Source organism: Mirounga leonina, unplaced genomic scaffold, assembly GCF_011800145.1.
Source record: "Mirounga leonina isolate KUSES-001 unplaced genomic scaffold, KU_Mleo_1.0 Mir_126, whole genome shotgun sequence".
Taxonomy (NCBI): domain Eukaryota; kingdom Metazoa; phylum Chordata; class Mammalia; order Carnivora; family Phocidae; genus Mirounga; species Mirounga leonina.
This window is the reverse complement of record NW_023270314.1, coordinates 3,418,143-3,442,840: the sequence shown is the minus strand read 5'-3', so window position 1 is coordinate 3,442,840 and position 24,698 is coordinate 3,418,143. Positions and strand designations below refer to the sequence as shown.

At 37.4% G+C, this 24,698-nt stretch overlaps 1 protein-coding gene across 1 annotated transcript in view; it reads left to right on the top strand.

Moving 5' to 3' along the window:
- The window catches only part of SYT1 (synaptotagmin 1), a 466,909-nt gene that overhangs the window by 371,528 nt on the left and 70,683 nt on the right, over nucleotides 1–24,698 (top strand). The window contains exon 9 of the mRNA XM_035002083.1: nucleotides 2,701–2,818. Coding sequence (XP_034857974.1) covers nucleotides 2,701–2,818 — 118 coding nt within the window. The remainder of the gene's footprint in view (nucleotides 1–2,700; nucleotides 2,819–24,698) is intronic.

Genomic DNA, 24,698 nt, shown 5'->3' with positions numbered 1-24,698 from the left:
TTTCTAAATTAAGGAGTTAAATATAAATGTAAATCTGAAAATGGTGTTAATAAGCACTTTTCCATATTTTTCTTTCTCCTAAAACATCCATTTTGATTCACCCTCCCCCCCCCCCAACTCATTCTTCCTCCATCCCATAGCTTTATAATTACAGGTAACTTCACATATTTCTCCTACCTGAGGCATTATAGGTTCAAACTCTATAACTGTACCCTTCTGAAGCTAGAGATTATGCAAAATCTCAAAAATTCCCTGTAGATCACAGGATTGAATAATAAAAAAGTATTAGAAGAAAGTTGTGATGTTTCTTTAAAACAACTGAGATGCCCTAAATTGTAGATTTAGATAGTGGGCTATTGAGAGGGGCCATTTAAAAGAGAACAGTCATATCTAAAATGCCTAACTAGAACAGTTAGAGTAACCTGGTTCTGCAACAAACTGAGTTCCCCAGGGAGGGTATTGTGGCAAAAAGACAGAATCCTGCAAAAAGAACCCTCCTCCCAGTGAATATTCTTGAACTGCAATTTTGTTCACTTACATTTATAAGGTTCAGATGAATTTGTCCATACTTTTATTAATTTCTATGATCTTGATTCCCATTCTGTATTTTCAAAGACTATGAAAAGGAATGCATTCTACTAGATTCTTCTCATGTGCAAATTCATAGGTAGTTAAGTAGGCACTTTGGGTGAATTGAGCACATTAGAAGTAACTGTTATCTACACTAAAGGAAGGGAGATAGGACCTAGATAGTTCAAGATAGGGATATTATCCAAATTTTTCATTTATTTACTTTTTGAGAATGCATAGAAAGTGATAAATCAGCCAAGGACCAGTCTTCAAGGAGTCATGTTGGAAAATGGAGACATGTGCACAATAAAACAAAATAGAGTCTTTAGTGACATAAGAGATATATGGGTAAGATGCTAGGAAGACTCAAGGAATCAAAGAACTGGGGGTTATAAACATGTAGGGTGATGTTTTCAATAAAGCATTACTTGAGCAGAAAATCTGTACCTCTCCCTCTCCCCCCACCAATACACACACACAGAATGATTATTTCTCACCTATAGATAAATCAAAACAAGTAGACACCCATTTTTTTTAAAAAAAATATTTATTTGAGAGAGAACGGGCACGCGCATGTGTGGGGTGGCGGAGGGGCAGAAGTGGGGGGAGAGAGTGCCAAGCAGACTCCCCACTGAGCTTGGAGCCCTGCAGGGGGCTGGACCTCATGACCCTGAGATCACAACCTGAGCCGAAACCAAGAGTCAGGTACTTAACCAACAGCACCATCCAGGTGCCCCATACCGTTTCCTTTATAGATGGCTAGAACCAGTACCCAGTAAAAAGAATTGTATTTTCTTAAATTGTTCAATTACATCTAGGCGATTATCTCCACACTGGAGACTCAGGCTGATTTAACACATACATGAAGTTATAGATAAGGCCAAATACAGTTCTAATAAGAACATAACATGAGAAGGCCTTCTGTACCTTCTTACCTTGAGCCTATCTGCAGAAGTCTGACACAACCATCATCTTTGGAATCAGAATTCACTTTGGGGGGTGAGGGGAGAGCATGTCCTAAGAAATAAACCCTAATTTGCCATATCCCTAATTCCCTGTATCAGAAAGCCATCTAGATACCACCAGGCTCCCGCCCACTCTCATGCTTATGTGAATTCAAATTCTCATGTTAAACAATACCATGGTTCTTAATTAGTTATCCTAAAAATTAAGACGCTTAAGGTATGAGAACCCATAGTTCTTTCTGAAAAAAAGTCAAAGCTCTCTATACCATCATTTTAAACTCTGAATGAAATGTTCAGAAATGCCAGAGATACAGGTTTGGTGAATGTTCCTTGGGCCTGAAATAGGAAATCCATGAAACAGCGGGAGGGGCTAGGACATGTGCTGTATTACTGTATATTTCCATTTTCCAACCTACTGCTTAGATTTGTACAAATATTAGAATAAGGGGGAAAAGTTGGATCTCACTTGAGTAAAACTGAAATGGCAAAAACTTCTTGTTGCCTTTCAGCTACTAGGAATTCACAATTTCTCATTAACAATTCATTCCGGGGCACCCAGCCCGCTCAGCTGGTAGAGCATGCGACTCTTGATCTCAGGGTTGTGAGTTCAAGCCCCACGTTGGGTGTAGAGCTTACTTAAATGTAAATAAAAATAAAAGAGCTGAGTCTTTAAAAACTCTTTAAAAAAATTCAGTCTAATGTAAATACAAGTCCTTCTCCCAAAAATCTACATATGAAGTATTATACATAATCTTATTTGAAATGTAAAAAGACAAAAATTTAGGCAGGTTGATTCTACTAAAGGACTGTTAGGCTCTTTTCAAAGCTATTTGATAAAGTTATGAAATTTTGCCAAGAACGTTGCAGTGCTATTCAGAGTAGAGTTTCTAAAAAAGTCATCTCGATCTCATTTCCTGAACTGTTGAATTATGGATATATTTTGATTAATGACAAAGTATAGATGAGCTATTTAAAACCGAAATGGGTTACAATCACTCTTCATACCTCAGTCAATGAAAGACCACTGGGTAAACACCAATGAACCTAAGAGCTTTCACATTCTAATTGTCCTAATCCTCTTCCTGAGGAATTTGCAATGTTTGTGTACAAACTATATTCACCTTTATTCAGAAAGTTACTTATGGTCTCTTATTGGTCTTCACAGCAAGAGAAATTGGGTGATATTTGCTTCTCCCTTCGCTACGTACCGACTGCCGGCAAGCTGACTGTTGTCATTCTGGAGGCAAAGAACCTGAAGAAGATGGACGTGGGTGGCTTATCTGGTAAGACTGTGATGTTTACTGGGTTTTTTAAAATGCTGTTTTATCGTGGATACCAAATGCATCGCACACATGCTGTGACTCCGCATTCCTTATTGATCACAGCTTCCTTCCCACAGAGACCGGAAGCGGTCTCAGAATCCATCCCAACACAGTGCTCCAGAAGCCGCTCTCAATTTATTGGAATTGGCATAAAAGAGGAAATCTATTTTCCTGTTTCATACCCAGAGTAGAAATCATTAGTTCTACAGCACTGAAAGCTGAATTTTTTTTTTCTTTTGCTTCTCTTGTAAAAGGCAATGCCTATGACCATTTTGAGTTTTTTGTGGGTTTTTTTTTTTTACCAAAATTTACCCATGACATGAAAAGTGTTTTCACTAAACTTCTTTATTAGATATTTAACAGTTTTTAGTAATACTGTTAAATTAAAGGTGAGGCATTTCAAATATAAGTAAACAAAATCTATTTGAGGGTGAATCACCAAAGTAATGCATTTATATCTACAGTTTATGTTGGGGATGAAGGAGACTTTTAGATTGTAAGTTCTATATAACCCAAACTTAGTTGTTTGTTTGTTTTTAAAGTATACTCTTGCTCAAAAGCAAAGTCAACTGAAGGATTTTCACAACTGAATAGGATTTTTTTTAATTTTCTGTTCTGTATAATTATATTTTCAATTTTATAGTAAATTATTAAAGCATGAGAAATTTTCTTTATATGCCACAATGTCATCATAAATAAACTATAGTTGTCATTGTTTGTGGCTGTGGAATTAGAACCAACATTACTGGCTATTCAGTGCTTTCTCTAATAAAAATATTGCAAACTTCAAAAAGGTCATTCTAATGCAGCATGGTCATTTTATATTCTAAAGCCTAACAGCTCAAAAATGCTAAAGTTGAGTTTCCACTTACTGAACTACTAATTTGTCAACCAAATTCTCCTGGTATTTAAGTTTATTTCTCTTTATAAATAAGTTGCCTGGGGAAGCTGCACTAATTCATGTCACAAATACCCCATTTAAAAGCTTACTGCTTTCATTGCTTAAAGGATGATAGAGCAAATTTAAAACAGTGAGCAGTTTCTTCTAATGAAATCTAATGAGCCTAAGATGCAAAATATGTGTGTGTATATATACACTGCATTTCTGTATTTTAACCAAACTGACCTGCACATATATACATACACATATACCTTTTTTGATTCTGTCCACCGACAAGGCCTAGAAACAAAGATTGAGCCAGTGGCCTGAGCATCCCGAGCACCAGATATGGCTTGAAAACACAGTTTCTCACTAAAAGAACCTGGTACTTATTGGAGAAATGGTAGGTTCCAGGTAGGGCACAGCAAGTACATAAGCCTAGAACATCCCATCTAACCAGAAAGAAGGGAAACTACCAAAAAATACAAAGGTCGTGTCAGAAGACCTGGAAGCCACCCCAAAGACACTCTCACTGGCCAAAGATGTGATCATTTGAGCATTGGTAAACTAATAAATGTAGGGTATTCAAACCTAAAACAAAAGAGCATTTAATGTACGGAGAAATTCTCAGCTTTAAGAACAGTTCACTCCCAGATACTACCTTGTATCCTGAGGTAAGACTTCAGACACCTTTGACCTTTCTTTCCTTTGGTTCAATGGCCATGGTGTCTTTGTATCCTGCCTCACATGCGCCTCTCCCAACTCTCATGCCAACCGTCACCTTATCACCTATATCCAGAACTCCCCTAATCTTCCCTCCAATTCATTGTATTCCCTTTAACAGAGTTCCAGAGGCAGCTTAACCATGAAGCCAATAAAACTTCAGGGTCCCTCATTTGTTCTGTCTTCTTCCAAGGTCCTAGAAATGAGTTCCCATGATCACTGATATTTCAGCCACAATTTGTCAGTCACAGTCTGGGTCTCCATCTTCACCGCCATTATCCATCTCTTCTCGTTCAGCAGCATCCGAGTGGCTACAGGCACTTCTGAGATTTAGTTAAGGGACGTTGGGTCTGGCAGAATATATTTATGTAGCTTGTAATCACTTCCATGTGTAATTAGGTTATTGGTGGCTACCGGGAGAAGGAAGGGCTGCTGGGAAGACTCCTACCACCCACTGCTCTAACTCAGCATTGTTACATAAAAGGGGCAAAGCCAGAGATCATTTCTACTTTAGCATTCATCTTCTTCTATGTATTTTTTTTCTTCTTTATGTTCTTTTTTTCAAATGTCAAACTACATTTGCTAAAATGGCTAGTTAATTGAATCAAAGTGGGCTGTTTCACCAGGGTCTAAAATTATATTAGCTTCAGGATCCACACACCTTGGGTCTACCCCTACCTACATTTGAATTACCTGGAATGATTGTTTAATTACTAAATATTAAATAAGGAGATTTCAAGACTCCTAATCTCAAGGGCTCCATCTGCCTGTGAAATTATGTCAATCCCTCAGGTCTACATAACATAGATCCCTCCAGACTATGTCCCACTGCATTTCTGTTTTTTTTTTTTTTTTTTTTGCATTTCTGTATTTTAACCAAATTGACCTGCACCCAGCTCTTCAAACAGACTATGTAATTTGCTGCCTCCATTCTTTGCTTAAATCATTTCCTTCACCTGGAATTCTTCCTTCCAACAATGCCCAGCTAAATGCTATCCATTATTCAGGCCAAGCTTAAGTCTTATTTTCTCCATCTGTTGAACAAATATATAGTGTTTCCCTACTTTGTATTAGGCATTGTTCTTAGATAAGATTTACATCAGTGGTCAAAAGAGCCAAAAGGAAAAAAAAAAAAAGAGCCAAAAGGCCCTGCCCTTGTACAGCTTGCATTTTAATTTAGGGAGACAGGGAACCAATAAATAAGCACGTAATATGCCAATAGGTGGTAAGTGCTGTAAGTGTTTTAAGTGGGGTTGTCAGAGAAAGCCTGATAAGTAGGTAACATTTAGCCATAACCTGGAAGAGATGAGGAAATGAGCCATAGAGTGTCTGGGGGAAAGAACATTTTGGGTGGAGGGACTTCATGAAGTCTTTTCTGATCCATCCCCGATAGGATACATCTTTCCCTTTTTTAAATGCCAACAGCAGTCTGTTTACACCCTTCAAACATGACGCTTCTCTCTCACTAGACTGTGCTCTGTATTTCTATCTCCCACAATGCCCTGACTGGTAGCACTGAACATAGCTGCTGAATGAATAATGAATTATTTACAAAGGAACTATGGCCTGGAAAAACAAGTCTTGCATTTCAAATTTGTTTAACCTACTTACCATTAAAATAACTTTAAACACTTGGATGGTGTATCTCAAAGTAATTTGACCTATGTCCGAGGACAAAATTATATAATGAGATCATCCCAGGTAATTCAAATGTTTAACTACATTTGCTGGAAATGGCTAGTTAATTGGAACCAAAGTGGGTTGTTTCACTAGGGTTTGAATCCTACTCTACCACTACTGGCAATTTAACACTGGACAAGTTATTTAGCTTTCTGAGCCATAGTTGCATTATTTATGAAGTGGGAGTAATAAGAGGATTTTTTTTAATAAAGGTGCTGTGAAAAATAAAGCACAGGATCTGGCACACCTAAGTGCTCGCTAAATATTCTTATAATTATTTGTTACTTCATGAAATCTTGGGCTAAATATGGAAAATGTGAAAGCAACAAATGAACAGTTTAACCAATTCTTGATTGAATGGGAAAAAAGAAAGGTTTGTTTTATAGGATTGGCTGGTCAGTTAAGGCAAAAATGAGATCAGTAGACCTATGTTTTACACAGACCAAAGAGTGAATTAAGACAAGGTATTGAATTAAACAAGAAATATTGAAAAAAGTGGAAAAAACTTTAAATAATTTTTCTTACTACTCTACTGCAGGGTTTCTTTTCTACTGTGTAAATTGCATCAAGATTTTGCCTCTATCATCTACCCATATAGCAAATCATACCAATTCCAACCTTTCTTATAAGGACAGACTTGACTGGACCATTCACATGTCTACAGTGGAAGAAAGTAGAAGCTTTTAAATTTCATTTAGGTTGAAACTTTTCAACTTAAATCTGAAAGGAAAAATTTTAACTCTTAAGTCATTATAACATATTTATAGAAGACTTTCTAGTTTAGAAATCCTTTTCTAACTTGGTTTTTTCATGTGGTTCTCGTGATAGACCTGTGAGGTAATTTCTGAACATAATACTCTCAGAAAATTGAAACTTAGAGGCATCAGATAATGTACATAAGTCATCTTGCTCCATGCTGACACAAAGAAGTTGTTCAATACTGGCAATTGCTTTTGACATTACTGACATTCAAAGTCAATAGCTTGTAGATGGTAGAGCTGGGACTAAAGCCCAGACTCGAATTCCCAATGCAGAATGTCTCAAAGACCATTCCATTTCCCTCTTTCCCTACGGCTGGCACATAGTCCTTTTGAAATTTTTCCAAGTAGTTTGTACAGCCAGGAACCATGGCAAATAGACAAGAGTAAGAAGTTTGTCCATCCTGCCTCTTTGATATGGGTTGTAGTCACCTCAATTGTGAAGAAAACAACAAAAGCACATCAAGCATGCCAACAAGAAGGTGTTGGGAAAATATAGATGCAGGACTGACATCATAAACACCTATTCCAGTAGTCTCCTGAAAGTCAAGGAGCTAGAGAGGTGGCCATGAGATGGGATCAGGTCAGACGTCCTGAGGGATGGCTGGAGGAAATGTAGTTGAAAGTGTTCTACCTCATCATCTTTCTCCTTTTCACTTTCTACCCCAGGCCCCACCCCTAGTCTTCTTCCTGGTGACCCCCAGTCCTGTCTAATCACTATGGAATGTACACTGTGCAAAGCAAAGGGTAGGGCTGTGGGACCGCTCCCTCCCCCTCCCTCAAGCAATCTATGTCCCTCAAGAAAAAGGGCACTGAAATTCACAAATTGCAGCAATATTTAAGGGAGATGAGGAAGAAAGGGGACTCGTGGTGGTAGAGGAGTCACCATCCCTATGCAGCAGACTGCCAGGATGTGGTTGAGCCAACTGAGACCTAAGCCCATTAAGATTTACCTTGCCTACCCCACCCAACCCTCCATACATACATACATACATATATACACACACACACACACACTCACACACACTGTTAAGATACAATTTTTAAATTGTTCATAGGTATGTCTTCTCATTTCTCCTGTTCTAGAAATAGAATTTGGAAAATAGAGCCAATTTAAATATTTGAAGTCACCTAGGAAAAAGCAACTCACCCAAACCTCAGTGAAACACTAGACTCCACATAGAAACCACGAATGAGCAGGGGCAGAGCATTCTTTCAGGTACAGGTAGTAGGTAGAATAACACGTCACATAAAAATAGGGCAGCCTACCTACATGAGAATCATGCCATTGTACATGTTAAAATTTAAGATTTCAGGGACTACCTTAGACCAAGCTATAACTGAATATAAAGGGGGTGGGAACCTAGAAATTGTATTTTAAAAGTCCCCCATGTTATTCTTATGCATCTTAAATTTGAAAACAATACTTTATAGAAAGTATATAGAGTGTTAGCTGAAGCCCGGGAGGAAATCATATTGCAATATAAAAATGTATTAAATCAGCATGTTGCATACCTTAAACAATGTTATAAGTCAACTATATCACAAGAAAAAAAAAATGTAAAAAGAACTCTACTTAGAAGCTTAAATGTTACATCATAATTTTAGCTGAGGTCCAGGTCAGCCTAATTCTAAGTTAGAATTTTTTTCTGATCAGTGATGTAGAATACATCCTTTGCCTTATATAATGGCATTTCCTTAAATAAGAAGTTCTATTTATTTTGTCAACCCAGTATCTTCTTTCTTGAGAAATAACTTGTCCACATGTCTAAATTATGTCTTCTGCAGTCTCTCCTACTGAAAGACAAAAGCAGTAGATTGTTCCTTTATACATTCATGACCACCACTCTTATCTGTCCTTCCATCGGTGCTGAAAGCATGACAAAGAAAACCACTCCGAACTCAAGTGATTGGAGCTAAAAGCTACTAGGTTGGGAGCTGAGCCAACAAATAAAGTGGCAAAAACTTATTTGAGCCAATTAGATAAGGATATACAAATTAATTGGCCATGATATCAGGGTCAAGCAATAATATGCAAATAAACTAGCATCTTGAGCTAACAGGACAGGAATATGCATAATAAGTTGGCTGTGATGTCAGAAGTCTTCATCATAATTTTAGGCTTGACTGTTACACTATAAAATTCCGTGACGCTTCAAAATGCTTAGTTATAATATTGATAAAATAATCTAAATCCCTAATATGTGAACAAATTGACCTAAAAAGAAAAAAGAATAACATCTTTAAATTGGATCATCTTAGAAATTGAGTTATTAAAAAGGGTTATACCAAAGCTTAATGCAAGTTGAGACCCAGGCATAGTTACCACAGAATGGACAGAGATGCTATGTCTGAAGGATTAACAGTGTTTTTGATGAAATGAGGATAGCAGATGTGGAGTGTGGGCTAGATCTGAAATCAAGAAATGAGTGATAGGCTGAAATTTATTAGTTCAGAACAGTTAACACAAAAATGTCTAAATAAGTCCTTTAGCCCCAGGAACATCTCCAATCATTCAACAAATACCATTTCAATACCCACTCTGTGCCAAGCAATATGCCCATCCTTGGATACACAAGTAAAATAACAGGAGACACTTGCAAAACATAATGTGGGCTGGACACTGTTCTAAACACTTTATATATCTTAACTGATTGAATCCCAATTACAACACTAGGAGGTGGATACTATTTTTAATGTTACTTTATTGATGGAACTGGAGAGGTAACTTTCCCAAGGTTACAGAATTAATTTTTGGCAGAGTTAGGATGTCAACCCAAGCAGTCTTCAGACTCTATTAATAAAACATGACTTCTAAGTTCTTATCCTGTCTCACCAGGCTCAACCTGGACAACAGATGGATGACTACATGCTACACTTTGAGGGATGGCCAAAAATCCTACCCAATCCCATAACTCCTTGAAACCCAAACTAAAATTCCATCATGGAAACCACTAATATAAATTAGTTGGTTGACTATTTAATTAGTTTTTGGTTACCTGGACAGCAAAGACAGGATCAATGAGTCCCTAAGATTGGACAACAAATATTAATAGATTTCTGGGCTGAAAAGACAATCTCCATTTCTTTCTTGTGTACGGGTTGGTATGTTATTTTAGTGATTGAGTCTTTGCACACTAAAGAAGATGAAATACAAAACAGTGTAGTTTCAACTATGTCACAGGTAGAGGTGTAGGTATGTTACTAAGACGTTATGGAAGAAAGTCTAAGGGATTTGAGTGCCTATTAGGTGGTAGAGAAAGACTAAAAAATTTTGCCCACTACTCAGTTTCATCAAGGGTTGATTCTGAAAGACAGTGTGTAATATTACTGGGAGAACGGGGCAATATGATCTTATAATATAAAAGCTTACTACCCCTTGTCAAGTGCTGTGGAGCTCTGGAAGTTAAAAATCACTTTTAAATAACTGAAGAAATTAGAACTGCAATTGACAACTTACCAGGAAAATAGAGCTCAGCTAAAAAATGTTAAGAAGAATCCACCGATCGAGAAGTGGAAATAGTAAGTTCCAAAGAGGTTTGTAGCCAGACATTTTTACCAGTCACATTGAAACTCTCGATTTTAGCAGTGCCTGGGTGGCTCAGTCGTTAAGCACCTGCCTTCGGCTCAGGTCATGATCCCAGGGTCCTGGGATCGAGCCCCACATCGGGCTCCCTGCTCCGCGGGAAGCCTGCTTCTCCCTCTCCCACTCCCCCTGCTTGTGTTCCCTCTCTCGCTATGTCTCCCTATGGCAAGTAAATAAAATCTTTTAAAAAAAATAAAAAAAGAAAGAAAGAAACTCCATTTTGAAGGTAACAGAAATGTTTCCAGTCACTGAAATCCAAGCTCTGAGGGTAAATGAAAAGATCTTGCTAAGCAGAGTAAGCCAAAATATGGTAAATGAGCTTCAGTATGGGCAAGTTTAAAAATACAGTAAAAGAAAAAAAAATAAAAATAAAATTAGAAAATAATAGGATCAATAATAAAACAAGAAAAAAGTCACATAGAACCATCTACTGAAGACATTCACCAGGTACACAGCTACAACCAAACAGGCTGGGTATTGTCATGGAATTATTACAAATACAAGAGGGGAAAAAATGTCCTTTGTCCCAGACTAAAGTTCATCCATGTGTGGAATAGGCGTAGTTATGGCCGCCCACCTCAGGAAAAATATGGATGGTGTTAGGTGATCAACTGCCAGAGAAAGTGGCTAAAACACAGATGAATGGGCTGTGTGTGAGGACAGGCTTAGAGGATTGAGACTTTGTAGTGTGGGAAAGGAAAGCTGAGCAGACATATGATTAAAGTCTGAAAGTCATGACAGGTAGAGCTAAGGTAATAATACCTACCTGTTATCATATCCCGCAATACTAGAATTAGCAAGTGACCTTGATGTTTGAAAGAGAATACATAAAAGGAGGGCCGTTCAGAATGACCTCATTTTCTACTCAAAAATTCTTTGTCAAATTTTCTTTGCAGTTGGGTAGTAAAAACTTATTACTCTAGGAGATGGACCAGGTTGAGATAAATGTATAAACCTGTTTTGAGTTACAGGCTTAGAAGGGGTCATCTCTAAATCTTTATTTTGTGTTGTCTTATAGGACCCCATGCCTCTCCATAGTAACCATCAGAAAAAAGATCCCCACAGCTGCATATCTCAGTAATCCAACACAAAACGACTACATTTGCATCCTTGAATTGACCATTCTATCCTCTGCTCTCCATTCACTATACAAGAAAGGAATAGGGAAGGTTAGATTTTCAATAGGTAATTGTGTTGCCAAGATTAAAGCCCCAAAATATTCCTGTTTTTTAAACTACATTTGTGAGCCTCAAGAGATTTGATTATCCATATCTGATAGACCTTTGTGAATAAGGCTATTAAAAATATATAGCAAATATCTATGCCATTTTTCTCTTTAATGAGTCGACAAGATTCCATTTAGGCCTACAACAGGTGACAAAAATGAAAAATACTATCGAGTCTTAAACAATGGCAACAATGCTCAAAGAAATAAACCTCAAAAACAATCGTTTAAAAAATTGTATTTGATTCTTTTGGAAGTGGAAGTGACTATAATATACTATTTGTACATCATTCCTTAATCCCGTGTTCCTGCTCTCCATTATCAATTGAATCACTCTATTTTCCTCCACTCTTCCCACCTGCTGTATCATGAGCTACTTGGAGAGCAGAGACGGCTTCTACCTAACGTTTGCCTTCTCAGAGGCCCTAGCACTCATGTTAGGGGAACATACCTCAATATTCTCTGCCTAAACAACCAGTTAGGAACTTGCCAATTCTACCCATCTAACTGGTTATTTTGTCTTCATCTTCTAACTTATCTAACTTAATTGTTTTTACTTAATGAAATTCTCTTGGCAGTACATAGTAGTCATGTAATAGGAATAGTTAAAAAATAAAATCAGAGTAAACCAAAATCTAATTGTTGAAATTACCTCAGCTATCATTTTCACATTTTTCTTCCTTCATTCCCTCACCCTCTTCAGTAGTTAAAAACAATGAAACAGACTATCTCCTGGGGATAAAGGAAGAGTGACCCAAAAATGTACACATCATTATAGTTATTTCTCAATGACAGTCATAAAGACATTTTCCAGTGAAGAAGACAAAAATGGTCCACTAGTCACATCTTTAGCCCAACATGAACAGATAAGACAATGATTCATCATCTTACTTATTCACTGCTTTGTAGACTAACTCCTTACAAAAGGAGTCAAGAGACCATAACCGCTCGTTGCCTTTTTGAATTGCTAGTGACTTAACTTTGGTTATACATCATTCTTAGTGATCTCTGGAAAACTAGGAGGCTTCTTATAATTTTTTCTTCTATAAATAAATGATTTTAAGTGTTTATTTAGGAAATTAAGTTTCTAACTTGAAAATATGAATTATTTAATAGCCTCAGTAACTGCTTTTACCCAAAACTAAAGCAACCCAGTTGACTGACATAAACACATAGATTTAAAACTGACTTCAGCCAAGAACATGACAGCCTAATTGTCCCCCGTGAACCAAAAAGATCTGAATGTGTATTTAGTGACAATATACTTGCAGAATACATATACACAGGGAACTGAGATTTCATAGTTATCTACCAATATTATAGCGGCCACTTGTTCATAACTTTCATATCCTAATTAAGGAAACAAACGCTTTCACAGGTAGTACCATAACAGTATTTCCCTAGATTTTTAGTTTTAAAATTATAGAAAAGCTTAAGAGGCATGCCTTGGTGGCTCAGTTGGTTCAGCATCTGCCCTCAGCTCAGGTCCTGATCCCAGGGTCTGGGGATCGAGTCCCAGGTCGGACTCCTTGTTCAGCAGAGAGCCTGCTTCTCCCTCTCTCTCTTTCTGCCCCTCCCCCTGCTCACGCTCTCTCTCTAGCTTAAATAAATAAATACATACATACATAAATACATAAATAAATAAATAAGAAAAGCTTAGGAAGCTAAAATAACCCATAATCCTACCACTTCAATATGTGAGGTAAAGGACCAAACTAGTCCTTCTAATCCCTTCCCATTCAAAGATAGTTAATTGCTTCAAGGAAACAACTTGAAATTTCTTATCCAGATTTCCTTTTCTGCTTTATATAAATTACACTCACATAAATATATGTGCATTTTACAAAAATGGGATATCAAACATTCTGTAATATTTTTTCACCTAACAATATACAACAGAGATCCTTCGGGATCAGTATGTAGAAATGCACTTTGCATCCCTTTGTTTGGGTAGATCATGATATACTTGGTAATCCCTTTATAATATGAGGAAAATTACTTAACTTCAAAGGACTTGAAGAACTTTAAAATAAAGGGAAGAATAATGTGCTCCTGGGTAAGGAATATAATATAGCAATGATATCAATTCCTCCCAAGTTAACATCAAATGCCATAAATGAAGGTAAGACAAGTAACAACTTTCTTTTTGCAAAAAAGCAGAGAAGGTATCAATATCCCTGTAATACAGAAAAGGTCCTACATATCAACAACAGGGGAGAAAAATGGGAGAAATTTCCTTTTTAAATGTTCCTGAAATTTTCTCGCTGCTACTTCTACTACTACCGGCTCTTTTGCCAAAAGCTAAAATACTCCGTTTTTATACAGTCTCATCATGCCTCTAAATAAGAAAGGATTTTAAAGTAAGATGTAATTACCCTCAGTTCAAAACCTAAAAAGACAACCTCGACTGATTGCAAAGAGTACAAAAAATAAGTCAGGTCATTAGCTCATAGATTTTCAGATTTTCATCAGCTATCTTTGCAGGAGTTTGAATCCATTAAAACACTCAACCCAGCAGCATTATTTTGATACCAACTTGAAAGTATCTGAGTCACCAGAAGTGAAAGTAAAAGCGTATACCTTTACAAAAGTCAAAACCAACATTTAAGAGAATTTCTCAATTTCTACACTTTATAAAACTACTTAAACATTTGAAAGCTGCGTATATTAAAAGTTGCAATTTAAAGCACGTATTTAGAAAATACTCTTTAATACTCTTGAATTTTATAGTACCTTCTTTGCATGCCGTTGAAAACATTATAAATGAAACTAGCCTAAAGAGCTTATTTTATTACAGTGAAGCTTTCATTTACTATAATTAGAAATCTATTTTAATCTTAACTGAAAGTTGCATTCGTGTTTTATGTAAGAATTTCACTAAAATGTTTTTTAAAAAGAGTTTAGTGGCAGAGATTTCAAAAGAGGCAGTGAATGCTTATGAATTATGCAAGTCTGAACTTTCATTTTAATAACTTCATTAAAATATAAAAACCTTAAAAGCCTCCCAACAGGAATTTAAGTTTATAAGAATGCTTTATATGTGCCCTGACCTTGCCAAAAGACATGCCTAAGGTATGATTTAACTGGTATTACAGGGCAAAGCCTAGTAATAAATACCTATCCGAAAAAGCCGGCCTCCGGTGGAGTTGCAAGTCAGCCATCAACTGACCCTCCCCTGTGAGACAGGACACAGCAGAAAGGGAACAGCAACTAACACTGGAAAACCTGGATCTGAAGCCCTTAACCTTTCTGATCCTGTCCATCTATATACAATTGGGGTATCAAGGAGCAATGCTGTTGCCTAAGCAAATGAAGTAATGTCAGGGGCAAACGAAGCTGACAGCGCTCTATCAACGTTGATTACTTCTAAGCAAAAGACAGTTCTGGGTTATCTATTTTTCTCACCATATCCTGGCTCCTAGAAAATATGTTCCTGTATGGCTAATAGAAATGCTCCATGTTTCTAAGGATGCGTCTCCATCATTTGGATGGCAGGCATCTACTTAGACTAACTTATCCTAGGAGCACATCCTAAGGCTAACCAGCAAACTCTACTTCTCGTTTCTGTTATTTGGCCATAAGACCCAGCTTATTTTATAAGAAATAAGACCAATAGTATATTTCTCAAGTAGTGTATCTCTACCAACTTCAACTCCTTAAGTTGTTTCTTCGAATTTTCTAAGATACCAGAGTTGTCTTCCAAATGGTTCTTTATAACAGGCCGGAGACAAACACAGCTAATTGGGTCAACAAATAGGAATGAAGACAAAGAATAGAGCCTTAGTCATCCTAATTATCAAGTTAATGCCTGGTTGCTGGACAAACTCTTCCTCTTTCTAAAATGAAACACCATAAGACATAACCCACTGTTGCTATGTTACTTGGACTAGAAGTGGCAGGACCTGGTCGCAAAGCAACCCCCGCTGGTCTTTCCAAATAATGATACCCCAGCTAATGAATACCTACTTGGATACAATAGAAGTCCATGTTCATTGCCCACTGTTGCTTAATTGAATGGTCAAGATTCCAACTTTCTCTTACCCTACAAATTCTCAAATCTTCACAAATCATACCAACACCAAAAACAAGTAACCATGTGAACTCCCATATCCTTGCACTCTGTTGACTCTCTTCAGCTTGTTTTCCTCCAGCTGAAATTTCCTTTTCTGTATAAAATAAACCCCGAGAGTGTGCCCAACCCAGCATTTTTTAAAAAATGGAAAAAACGCTGGTGGGATTATGCATCTACTCCACATTCTTCACCTTAAATCAAAGGAATTGCTCCAACTGCTAATACAAAAAGCAGCTCATTTAAAATACTTACAAAGAACCAGGTGAGAAATGAAAAAAAAAAAAACCTATTGTGTTTTATAGTCCCACAGCAGAGAGGATTCCTCTATACCGCTCTGGCTTGTTATATAAATAATTGTTATGTTTGCCCACATCAGTCATGTCAAACTGTGCCTCTCTCAAACAACCAGCCAGCCTGACCCAAGGTTAGTTAAACCAATTGCTTAGGAAACATTTTCTGTGAAGCTATGAACCTGAAGACTATCTATATTCCAGATTCCAGGGATAAAGTTTTCAGAGCTTCACAGGATGCTAAGGCAGATATAAATACAAAACTACGAGATAACTTCCAGCCTGATCCTCGAATTGAAAAAACTTCACAAACATATTGTAATCAAGGCTACCTTTTTTTTTTTTTAAATAAAGGTATCTTTAGTTATCCTGCAATAGGATTCAACAAAACAGAATTCAAGTATTATGTAAATGTAGCTCAAAGCTAAAGAGAAAAATACTATCTTAAGCCAAATTCTATCTATATAGCAAATATATATCTTTTAAATTCATTTTGCCCACACACAATTATAGTATAGAGCTTGATCCTTATAACTGCCACTTGATTTTTTTTTTTACTCTAAATTACTTTAGCCATCTTTCATGTTGTAAGAGGAACTAGTCATTAAAGCTACTAGGATGTGGTATTTGCTTGTAAGCAAGCTAGAGGAATAGGCTTTTTTTTTTTTTTTTTTTTTTTTTATCTCGAGTGGGTCAATGATCAGCCAAAAGACATGTCTTTTTACTTCGGTTCCACTGCTATGGTACTGGTGGTTCTCACCATTGCCTAACTTGCTATTTAAATTTTAAAGTGATTTCATCTGAAATGTGAAACACCAGTGAAATCTTATTACCAACTCAGATTATTAATTTCAAAGAGGAGACTCCAGCAACAGAGCTTCAATACCCGACCCTGAGAAGTCTGGAATATTGCATTCATTTCTGGAGACACACTTAGGAGGATAGACATTGGCCTTCTGGGGCAAATCCGGAGAGAAATCTGGGTTGTGCAGAGGGCAGATATAGTCTCAGCTGAGGAACTGTTCAAGGAACTGGAGCTGTTAGGCTGCAAAAGAGAAAACTTAGAGGACACGATAACTGCCTGCAAACATGTCAGAGAAGAATTGAATTTACTCTTGTTAACTACAAAGATCTGAACTGGGATCAATGGGAATAAGCAGTGGAGGTCCATACTGAGTTCTTTCAATTTCAGTACCTAAGCAAAGGCTAGAGGCGACCCTAGCAGAAATACTGGGTTGGGATGGTGCCCTACTTGGCCCCATAGGTTATACGGCTAACCTGATAAATCCCTGCAGTCTCCCAAGACAGTCTCATTCTAGGTGAGAACTGAAGCTCCAAAAGATCACGCCCAGCTTGAAGCTAGTATGACTACAGGGGAGAATACAAAGACAAATTCATCCCCCAAGAGCCATTATTTTATTTTTATTCCTTTAAAAAAATAAGGATGAAAGACTACTACTGATGACGATGATAAATAGCGATAATCTAGTCAACACTTTTGTCTTGTTTAAGCCTAATCACAATCCCATGAGGCCAATATTATCCCCATATGCAAATGAGAAAACTAAGCCTTGGACAAGTTAGGTGACTTGCTCAAGGTCACAGAGGGAATAAATGACAGGTCTCCGCTCCTCACCCCAGCTGTGTCTGTTACCTAAGCCTGTCTGCTTACCCACTATATTCCACTGTCTAGACTGTGCACGCTGCAATTTCAATTGACCATAATCCCCAAACCAGAGAAACCTCAACCTTAGAAGATAATACATGCTTTTAAGCTGCAAAATGATCATCAGTTGACTCACAATTAATACCCTCTAGAGATTATTTTGACAAAGTAACAATATCCAACTGTGCCTGCAAATGCCAACACAAAAAATCTTTGTGACTTCACAGATCAACAGCAAATGCCCTAATGAGAAAACAAACAAACCAACCCACCCAACTGTTGTGTTCATTTTTTTCTGGTGTTTCTTATTTCTGCTGAAAAATAACGCCTAGAAGGAGTCATTGTTCTTTTCAACTTAAAAAAAAAAAAAAAAAAAAGGTTAGCGTTTACCCATTTACATAATACAAAAAAGACCAGCCGGGAAACAGTGAGCTATGGATTCCCAGTGGGAAGACAATCATATGCAGCCAGTGAGTTCCTGGGCAGTTTTAATTTACTTTTAATCATTTCAGAAGTTGTGCCTCAAAGGTATGCGCTAAAAAGCTTCACAGCATGTTGTTTTTTTTTTTTCTTTGCCTTTCCTTTTTCTGTTCGGCAAAAAGTAGCAAACAAACAAACAAACCTGTGTAGAACCAATTTAAGTATATGCTTCTCCAGGAAACTTCCCCAGAATGAGAATAACAAAGATGAGGCTAGGCTATCTTTGCACTATCCATATATTTTACTTGATCACTGACTTGTCTTTATTATATGCTAGAAATGCCTTTTCTCATTCATGAGGCTGGGTTCCTTCATGATCATGGTTGCCAGGCACCCTATTTATTCCTTTTTCTGTGTTCCTGTGGCACGCTAATGTTATCCCTTGTCGTGATTTATCACACCATAGGTATCCTGTGGCTCTTTCTCTACGAATTCCTTTTGCTAGAGATCTGATCGTTCGTTTTTGGAGGACCATCATCTAGCATTGCCTAACACACAGCAGGCCCCCATAAGGGTTGAAATTAAACGAAAATGCAAACTTTTCATGTTATTCCCCATGTTGGGCTTATCATATGAACTGAATTGAAGTGAACTGAGTTGAATTAGAACAAATCAAATTGAACTGAATACATTAAGACATTAGTATGTTACAGTAAAGTTATCCAGATTATATTTATAGGCAAATTGATTAGCACAACAGAGCTATGGTGTTGTGTGATTCTAATGACTGCTCATGCTAGTATTACCTATTATGTTACCACAGAAAGGGCAGTAATCTTTGGGCATAATAGTGTGGTTAGTTCTTTAAAATGAAGCGTAGGGGGTACCTGGCTGGCTCAGTCAGTGGAGTGTGCAACTCTTGATCTTGGGGTTGTGAGTTAGAGCCCTATGTTGGGTGTAGAGATTACTTAAAAGTAAAATCTTTAAAAAATAAAAAAATAAAATGAAAATATAATGAAGCTTAAAATAGATCTACCCTAAAATAGATCATTTTTACCTCAAGTCATGACTGACACAGAGCTCACTCTAGAAGTCGGGCAGATGCCAGCTCTGTCATACTCTTATTTTTCACTTGTGTGAAATAAATTTACATTATCAAGTTTTCGAGCCACAGTTGTTATTTTCCAGGAATCACTTTAAGCAACATGCTCATTTCATGAGGAATTAGTTTGGTTACAATTAAATAATACAAAGCATAAATCAGTGTAATTTGGTTCATAAACTGCAGTACATAGCAAAACAAGGCAAATAAACCAGTGAGAGTCCCTCAGCTACCTCAGCCTCCACTGTGATGCTCCCATGCCTCCTTCAGGAACCCTTGAGTCCTGAGGGTGAGTCATGCTCAAACAAGGGCAGCACTGGGGTTCTGTACCTCAAATCTTAGTAAATCTCTAAGTCTTTATTCTTTTTCCTCTAAAAAGAAGTAGAAATTCTAATATTTTCTTCCCCATGAGGAGCATCTAACTGCATACTGGAGACCACAAAAAGCTAAAGTTTTCTAGTTTAAAAATCAAAAATCTGCCAGTCATCCTACATTTGCCTTTCTTTGTCATACCTCAGAAAGAAAATTATGTTTTTTCTTTTTTTTTTTTTTTTTTAAAGATTTTATTTATTTGACAGTGGGAGAGGGAGAAGCAGACTTCCGCTGAGCAGGGAGCCCAATGCTGGGCTTGATCCCAGGACCCTGGGATCATGACCTGAGCCCAAGGCAGATGCTTAACCGACTAAGCCACCCAGGTGCCCCCATGCTGTTTCAATTTTTGTTCTTTTAAATATATATATATTCAGGGGCGCCTGAGTGGCTCAGTTGGTTGAGCGACTGCCTTCGGCTCAGGTCAGGATCCTGGAGTCCTGGGATCGAGTCCCGCATTGGGCTCCCTGCTCGGCGGGGAGTCTGCTTCTCCCTCTGACCCTCCTCCCTCTCATGCTCTCTGTCTCTCATTCTCTCTCTCTCAAATAAATAAATAAAATCTTTAAAAAAATATATATATATATATATATATATTCATTAACCCAGAAGAACGGCACATTGTAGTTTATCAATGTGATGTACAATTTTTATGTAAAAATGGTATGTTCCAATAAACGACACATCTTTCATAAATTTCAGAGATAACACCACAATTTAAAAACACACATGTAAAGAGATACTAAAGCCAGATTAGTCATGTCTCACAGTGTTACACAAAGAATAGGAATGGCTGGATGTTTAGCCTGTAAAAGGGAAGACTGTGTGGGTAGCAGAAGAGCTATTCATAAGTACCTGAAGAGCTGAAGAGCTGTCCTAGGGACAAAAGTATGAAGGCATGTGTTCACCAAATATGTATTAAATGCCCACCAGCATTTCACATCTCATGGATTATTCTTTTGATTTTTCCCCCCCGACCTTTAAAAACCTGAAAACCTTATCGCATGCCCACATAAACATGCAGCAGCCAGATTTTGTCTGCAAGCAGTAATCTGCTGAGCCCTGATAAAGATTAACAGGAATTTACTGGAGCTCAGAGGAAGGGTAGATAGCCCCAACTGCCGGTATCATGGAGGCTTCGTGGAGAAAGACCTGGGTGAAGGGTTATGCAAGAGGACGGACCCACAGGCCCGGACCCTATAAGCAAAGGCACAGCTGTGTGAAACAGACTGGGGAATGCAGAGGAACCACAAGCAAGGCTGTTACAGCAAAATCTGGCAAGCAAGGAGGTCACAGAGACGGGCAGGGCCAGATCAAGGAACTGAACTTTATGCTCTGCACGTGCTAAGCAACCGCTGAGAGCTTTAAGCAGTGAACGCTCATTGGAATCGTTGGGGGCGGGGGGGGGAGGGGGGAGGGGCGACGCGCATGCTCCAGAACTGCAATTCTAGCCCCGCCTGTGGAGTCAGTCCGACTTGGGTAAGGATCCCAGTTATGCCATTCATCAGGCATACGACCTCAAACCAGTTTCTTATCTTCTCTAGATTGCAGTCCCCTCATATGAAAGCCAAAGGCAATCCCTACCTTAGCATTTGTTATTTTCTATTACTGCACTTTGCTTCCCGTATCACACACAGTGTCACACCAGTAATGTAACCACACTGGCGGGAACCAAGCATCCCCAACGGACATCAAGTGCCTCACAAGCTGCCTGACAGAGCAGGCACTCAAAGGTAGTTAAGGAAGAAACGAAAAAGATAAACCGAACATTCCCCTGCTTTATTATTCTATCAGTGTCCATACTTCTCATTTTGCAAAGATAAATACGTTGCAGCATTTATTTAAAACTTGGATCAAGAGCATTGAGAGAAAAATGATCTCTATAAAACTATCTTATCCATAATAAGTTTATTTTCCTGAGAGAGTTATAATTACATTACATTTTGGTACATGGCTTCCCCCCTCCCCTTCTTCCAGTGATGCATTTCCCTCAAGAAATTTTCTTTCTCTAAATAGGCAATTTCTGGTTATACAGCACTAAACTTGAAGTAAAACAAAATCTTTCCAATGCAAAATTCATCAGGCTAACTTTAGAACAAACTCAGACATAGGATGACAAGTGGCCCGTTTCATGAACGATCCACAAATGACTATTCTTTCCTGTGTAAATTGCCAAAAGACCTTCATATATTACTATCCAGTATCATATTGCATTATAAACTGTATATATATGAATTATCTAATCACAAGATTTCTAGGATTCTTCTTCCAGGACAAACCAGAAGGCAACAGAATCCATGTTGATTTTTAGCTCAAATTGCTTCTTACTGTTGATTAAATCATTTCAATAAATGCCTAGAGAGCACCTATGTGTGATGCACTCTTAAATCTTTCCTTTTAGAGAGATTCATGTAACATGTTTTTTACCTTCTAAGTAGTTTAATTCTTACCCATTTTCCATATTGTGTGTAGGGGTAATAATGTCCTACATAGAGAAAGACTATCAATTCTAAGGATAGGATAAAATAGAAAAATTCATAGGACTATTTAAATCATATGAATTTTAAGAAGCAAAAATTGTAGGACTATTTAAATAATAAGAATTTTAAGTACTAGCTTCAATATCGGTCATCCTTATAGTTTCCAAGAAATCATACCTGCATCCTGAAATCTAACCTCATTTACATATTATAGAATTGCTTTTGAAAATTCAGATGTTAGCCATATTGCCATTGTTATATAAACAACTTAGTCCCTGTTCTCCCCTTGAGTCCTACAATCCTTTAAGACTGATTATAAATTGAGAATATCCAGGATGCCAAAATGATATACAATTTACTCAACATACCAAATCTGTTATTTAGAAAAGCCCTGTCATTTTCTAAGGAGTGCTTATAATTACATTCCAACACATATTTTGTCATCACTCCAGTCTCAAAATTAAATAGGAGATAGTGTACATGAGAAAATGGTTTAATTATATTTCTGAAAAAGTTCTTTCCAAGTAAACTCTGTCCAAATGGGATGAGATCCCCTGGGATTTTTTTTAATTTTAATTTGCAATTACTAATTTGTTCACCCAAATAAGAGGGGATATATACATTCATTACCACAAATATATAGTATATGAATATCTTTGTATTGTGTAAGTATTCAAATATGTTTATTATGTATGTATTCTAGATATGTATTCTGGAATTATTTTATACAGGATCCTAAGGACAGGAAATATATCACTATATATAAAATTCAGAGACTTAACATTCAAGAAGGCACAAAGTACACAAAAATAGCTGTTGAATCAATTAAGGATAATTTTAATTTAATGTTTGTTGCCCTTTCCCTTTTCTTCCTTGATATATATATTTGCTCATCAACTCAAGAGGTATAGCACATCTGCTATGTACTAGGCAGTTCTGGAGGCTAAGGATAGAGCAGTGAATAAAATAAGTAGTCCTCCTTCATGAGGCTGATATTCTGGAGAGGGAGAAAAACACTAAACAAGATAAGTGAGTAAAATACAGAGTGTGTTAGATAATAAGTGTTTAGGAGAAAAATGAAGCAGAGAACATTTATGAAGAGTGGTCAGATTCTGGATATATTTTGAAGAACCAATAGGATTTGCTTCTGACAATGAAAGAGAGCAGGGGAGCCAAAATGTGGGTGCACCAGTTTTGGCCTGAGCAATGGCAAGAACAGAGTTGCTAAACACTGGTTTGGGGAAATCTGCAATATGCCAGGTTTGGGGAGAATGGACAATATGGGCTACCTTTGGAACATGTTTAATTTATGACACCAATTAGAAAAACAAATGGAAATACCTACTATGTAGTTAACTAAGATTAAAACTTATTTTTTTAAGATTTGAGAGAGAGGGATAGGAGGAGTTGGGGGGAGGCAGAGAGAATCTCAAGCAAACTCCACACTGAGCCAATCTGGGGCTTGATGTCACGCCCCTGAGATCATTACTTGAGCCAAAACCAGAAGTTGGATGCTCAACCGACTGAACTACCCAGCTGCCCCAAAGTTTATTTAACTTTTTAACCTAACACAGAAATCACTTTTTTTCTTCATCTAAACCATGATGAATTATTCCTAGGTGTTTATCAAGTACATTTGAAGGCTATTGGCTAGGGTATCTTTCTCACTTATATTTTTTCTCCCCTCACTTATACTTCATGTTATTTAATTCTTAACTATATAAAACACAGGACATAAACCATGGAATTTACCCTCATCCTCACTTTTAATCCTCACCCTAGATTTGTATTCCTTCTTTATGCTACACACCATACCAAAAATACTTGTCTCCTCAGATTATCAAACTCAAATTTCCTCCCTTACAAATCTTTCCCTAACTAGGAGTGCTTAAGGCTTAATTCCTCTACAAAATCCTTTCAACCCAACCCCAGTTTACTGATACCTGCCTTTCTCCAGGACAGGTCTAGAAACCTTCTGAAATACCACAAGTATGACATAGTTTGGAGAACCTTCTGTTATAGAATCTGACACATAAATACAAACTCTTAACACTCCCAAGAAAATGGTCTATTGGAAACCATTGCTTTGGTTCTTCCTACTCAAGCAGATTACATAACTTATTTACAGAGTACAACTTACAGAAATGAATTTGTAAAGAAAAAATTTTTTTTAATCTGTTGATGAGGGGAGCCTGGGTGGCTCAGTTGGTTATGCATCCAATTCTTGATTTCAGCTCAGGTCATGATCTCAGGGTTGTGGGATTGGGCCCCCATTGGGCTCCAAGATTAGCAGGGATTCTGCTTGGGATTCTCTCTCCCTCTCCCTTCGCCCCTCCCTCTGCTTGCTTGTTCTCTCTCTCAAATACATAAATAAATCTTTGAAAAAAAAAAAAAAAACAGTTGATGAGGTTTAGTGGTCTCATAGACTTCTACACTAAAAGCTAGTCTGATTAATAGCAATCCTTCTGAAAGCTTCCCCAAAACAAAACTAAACCAAAACAAACAAAAAGGAGGGAAAACTCCCAAACTCATTCAACAAGTCAGCATCACCCTACAACCAAAACTAGAAAATGACACTGGTAGAAAAGAAAAA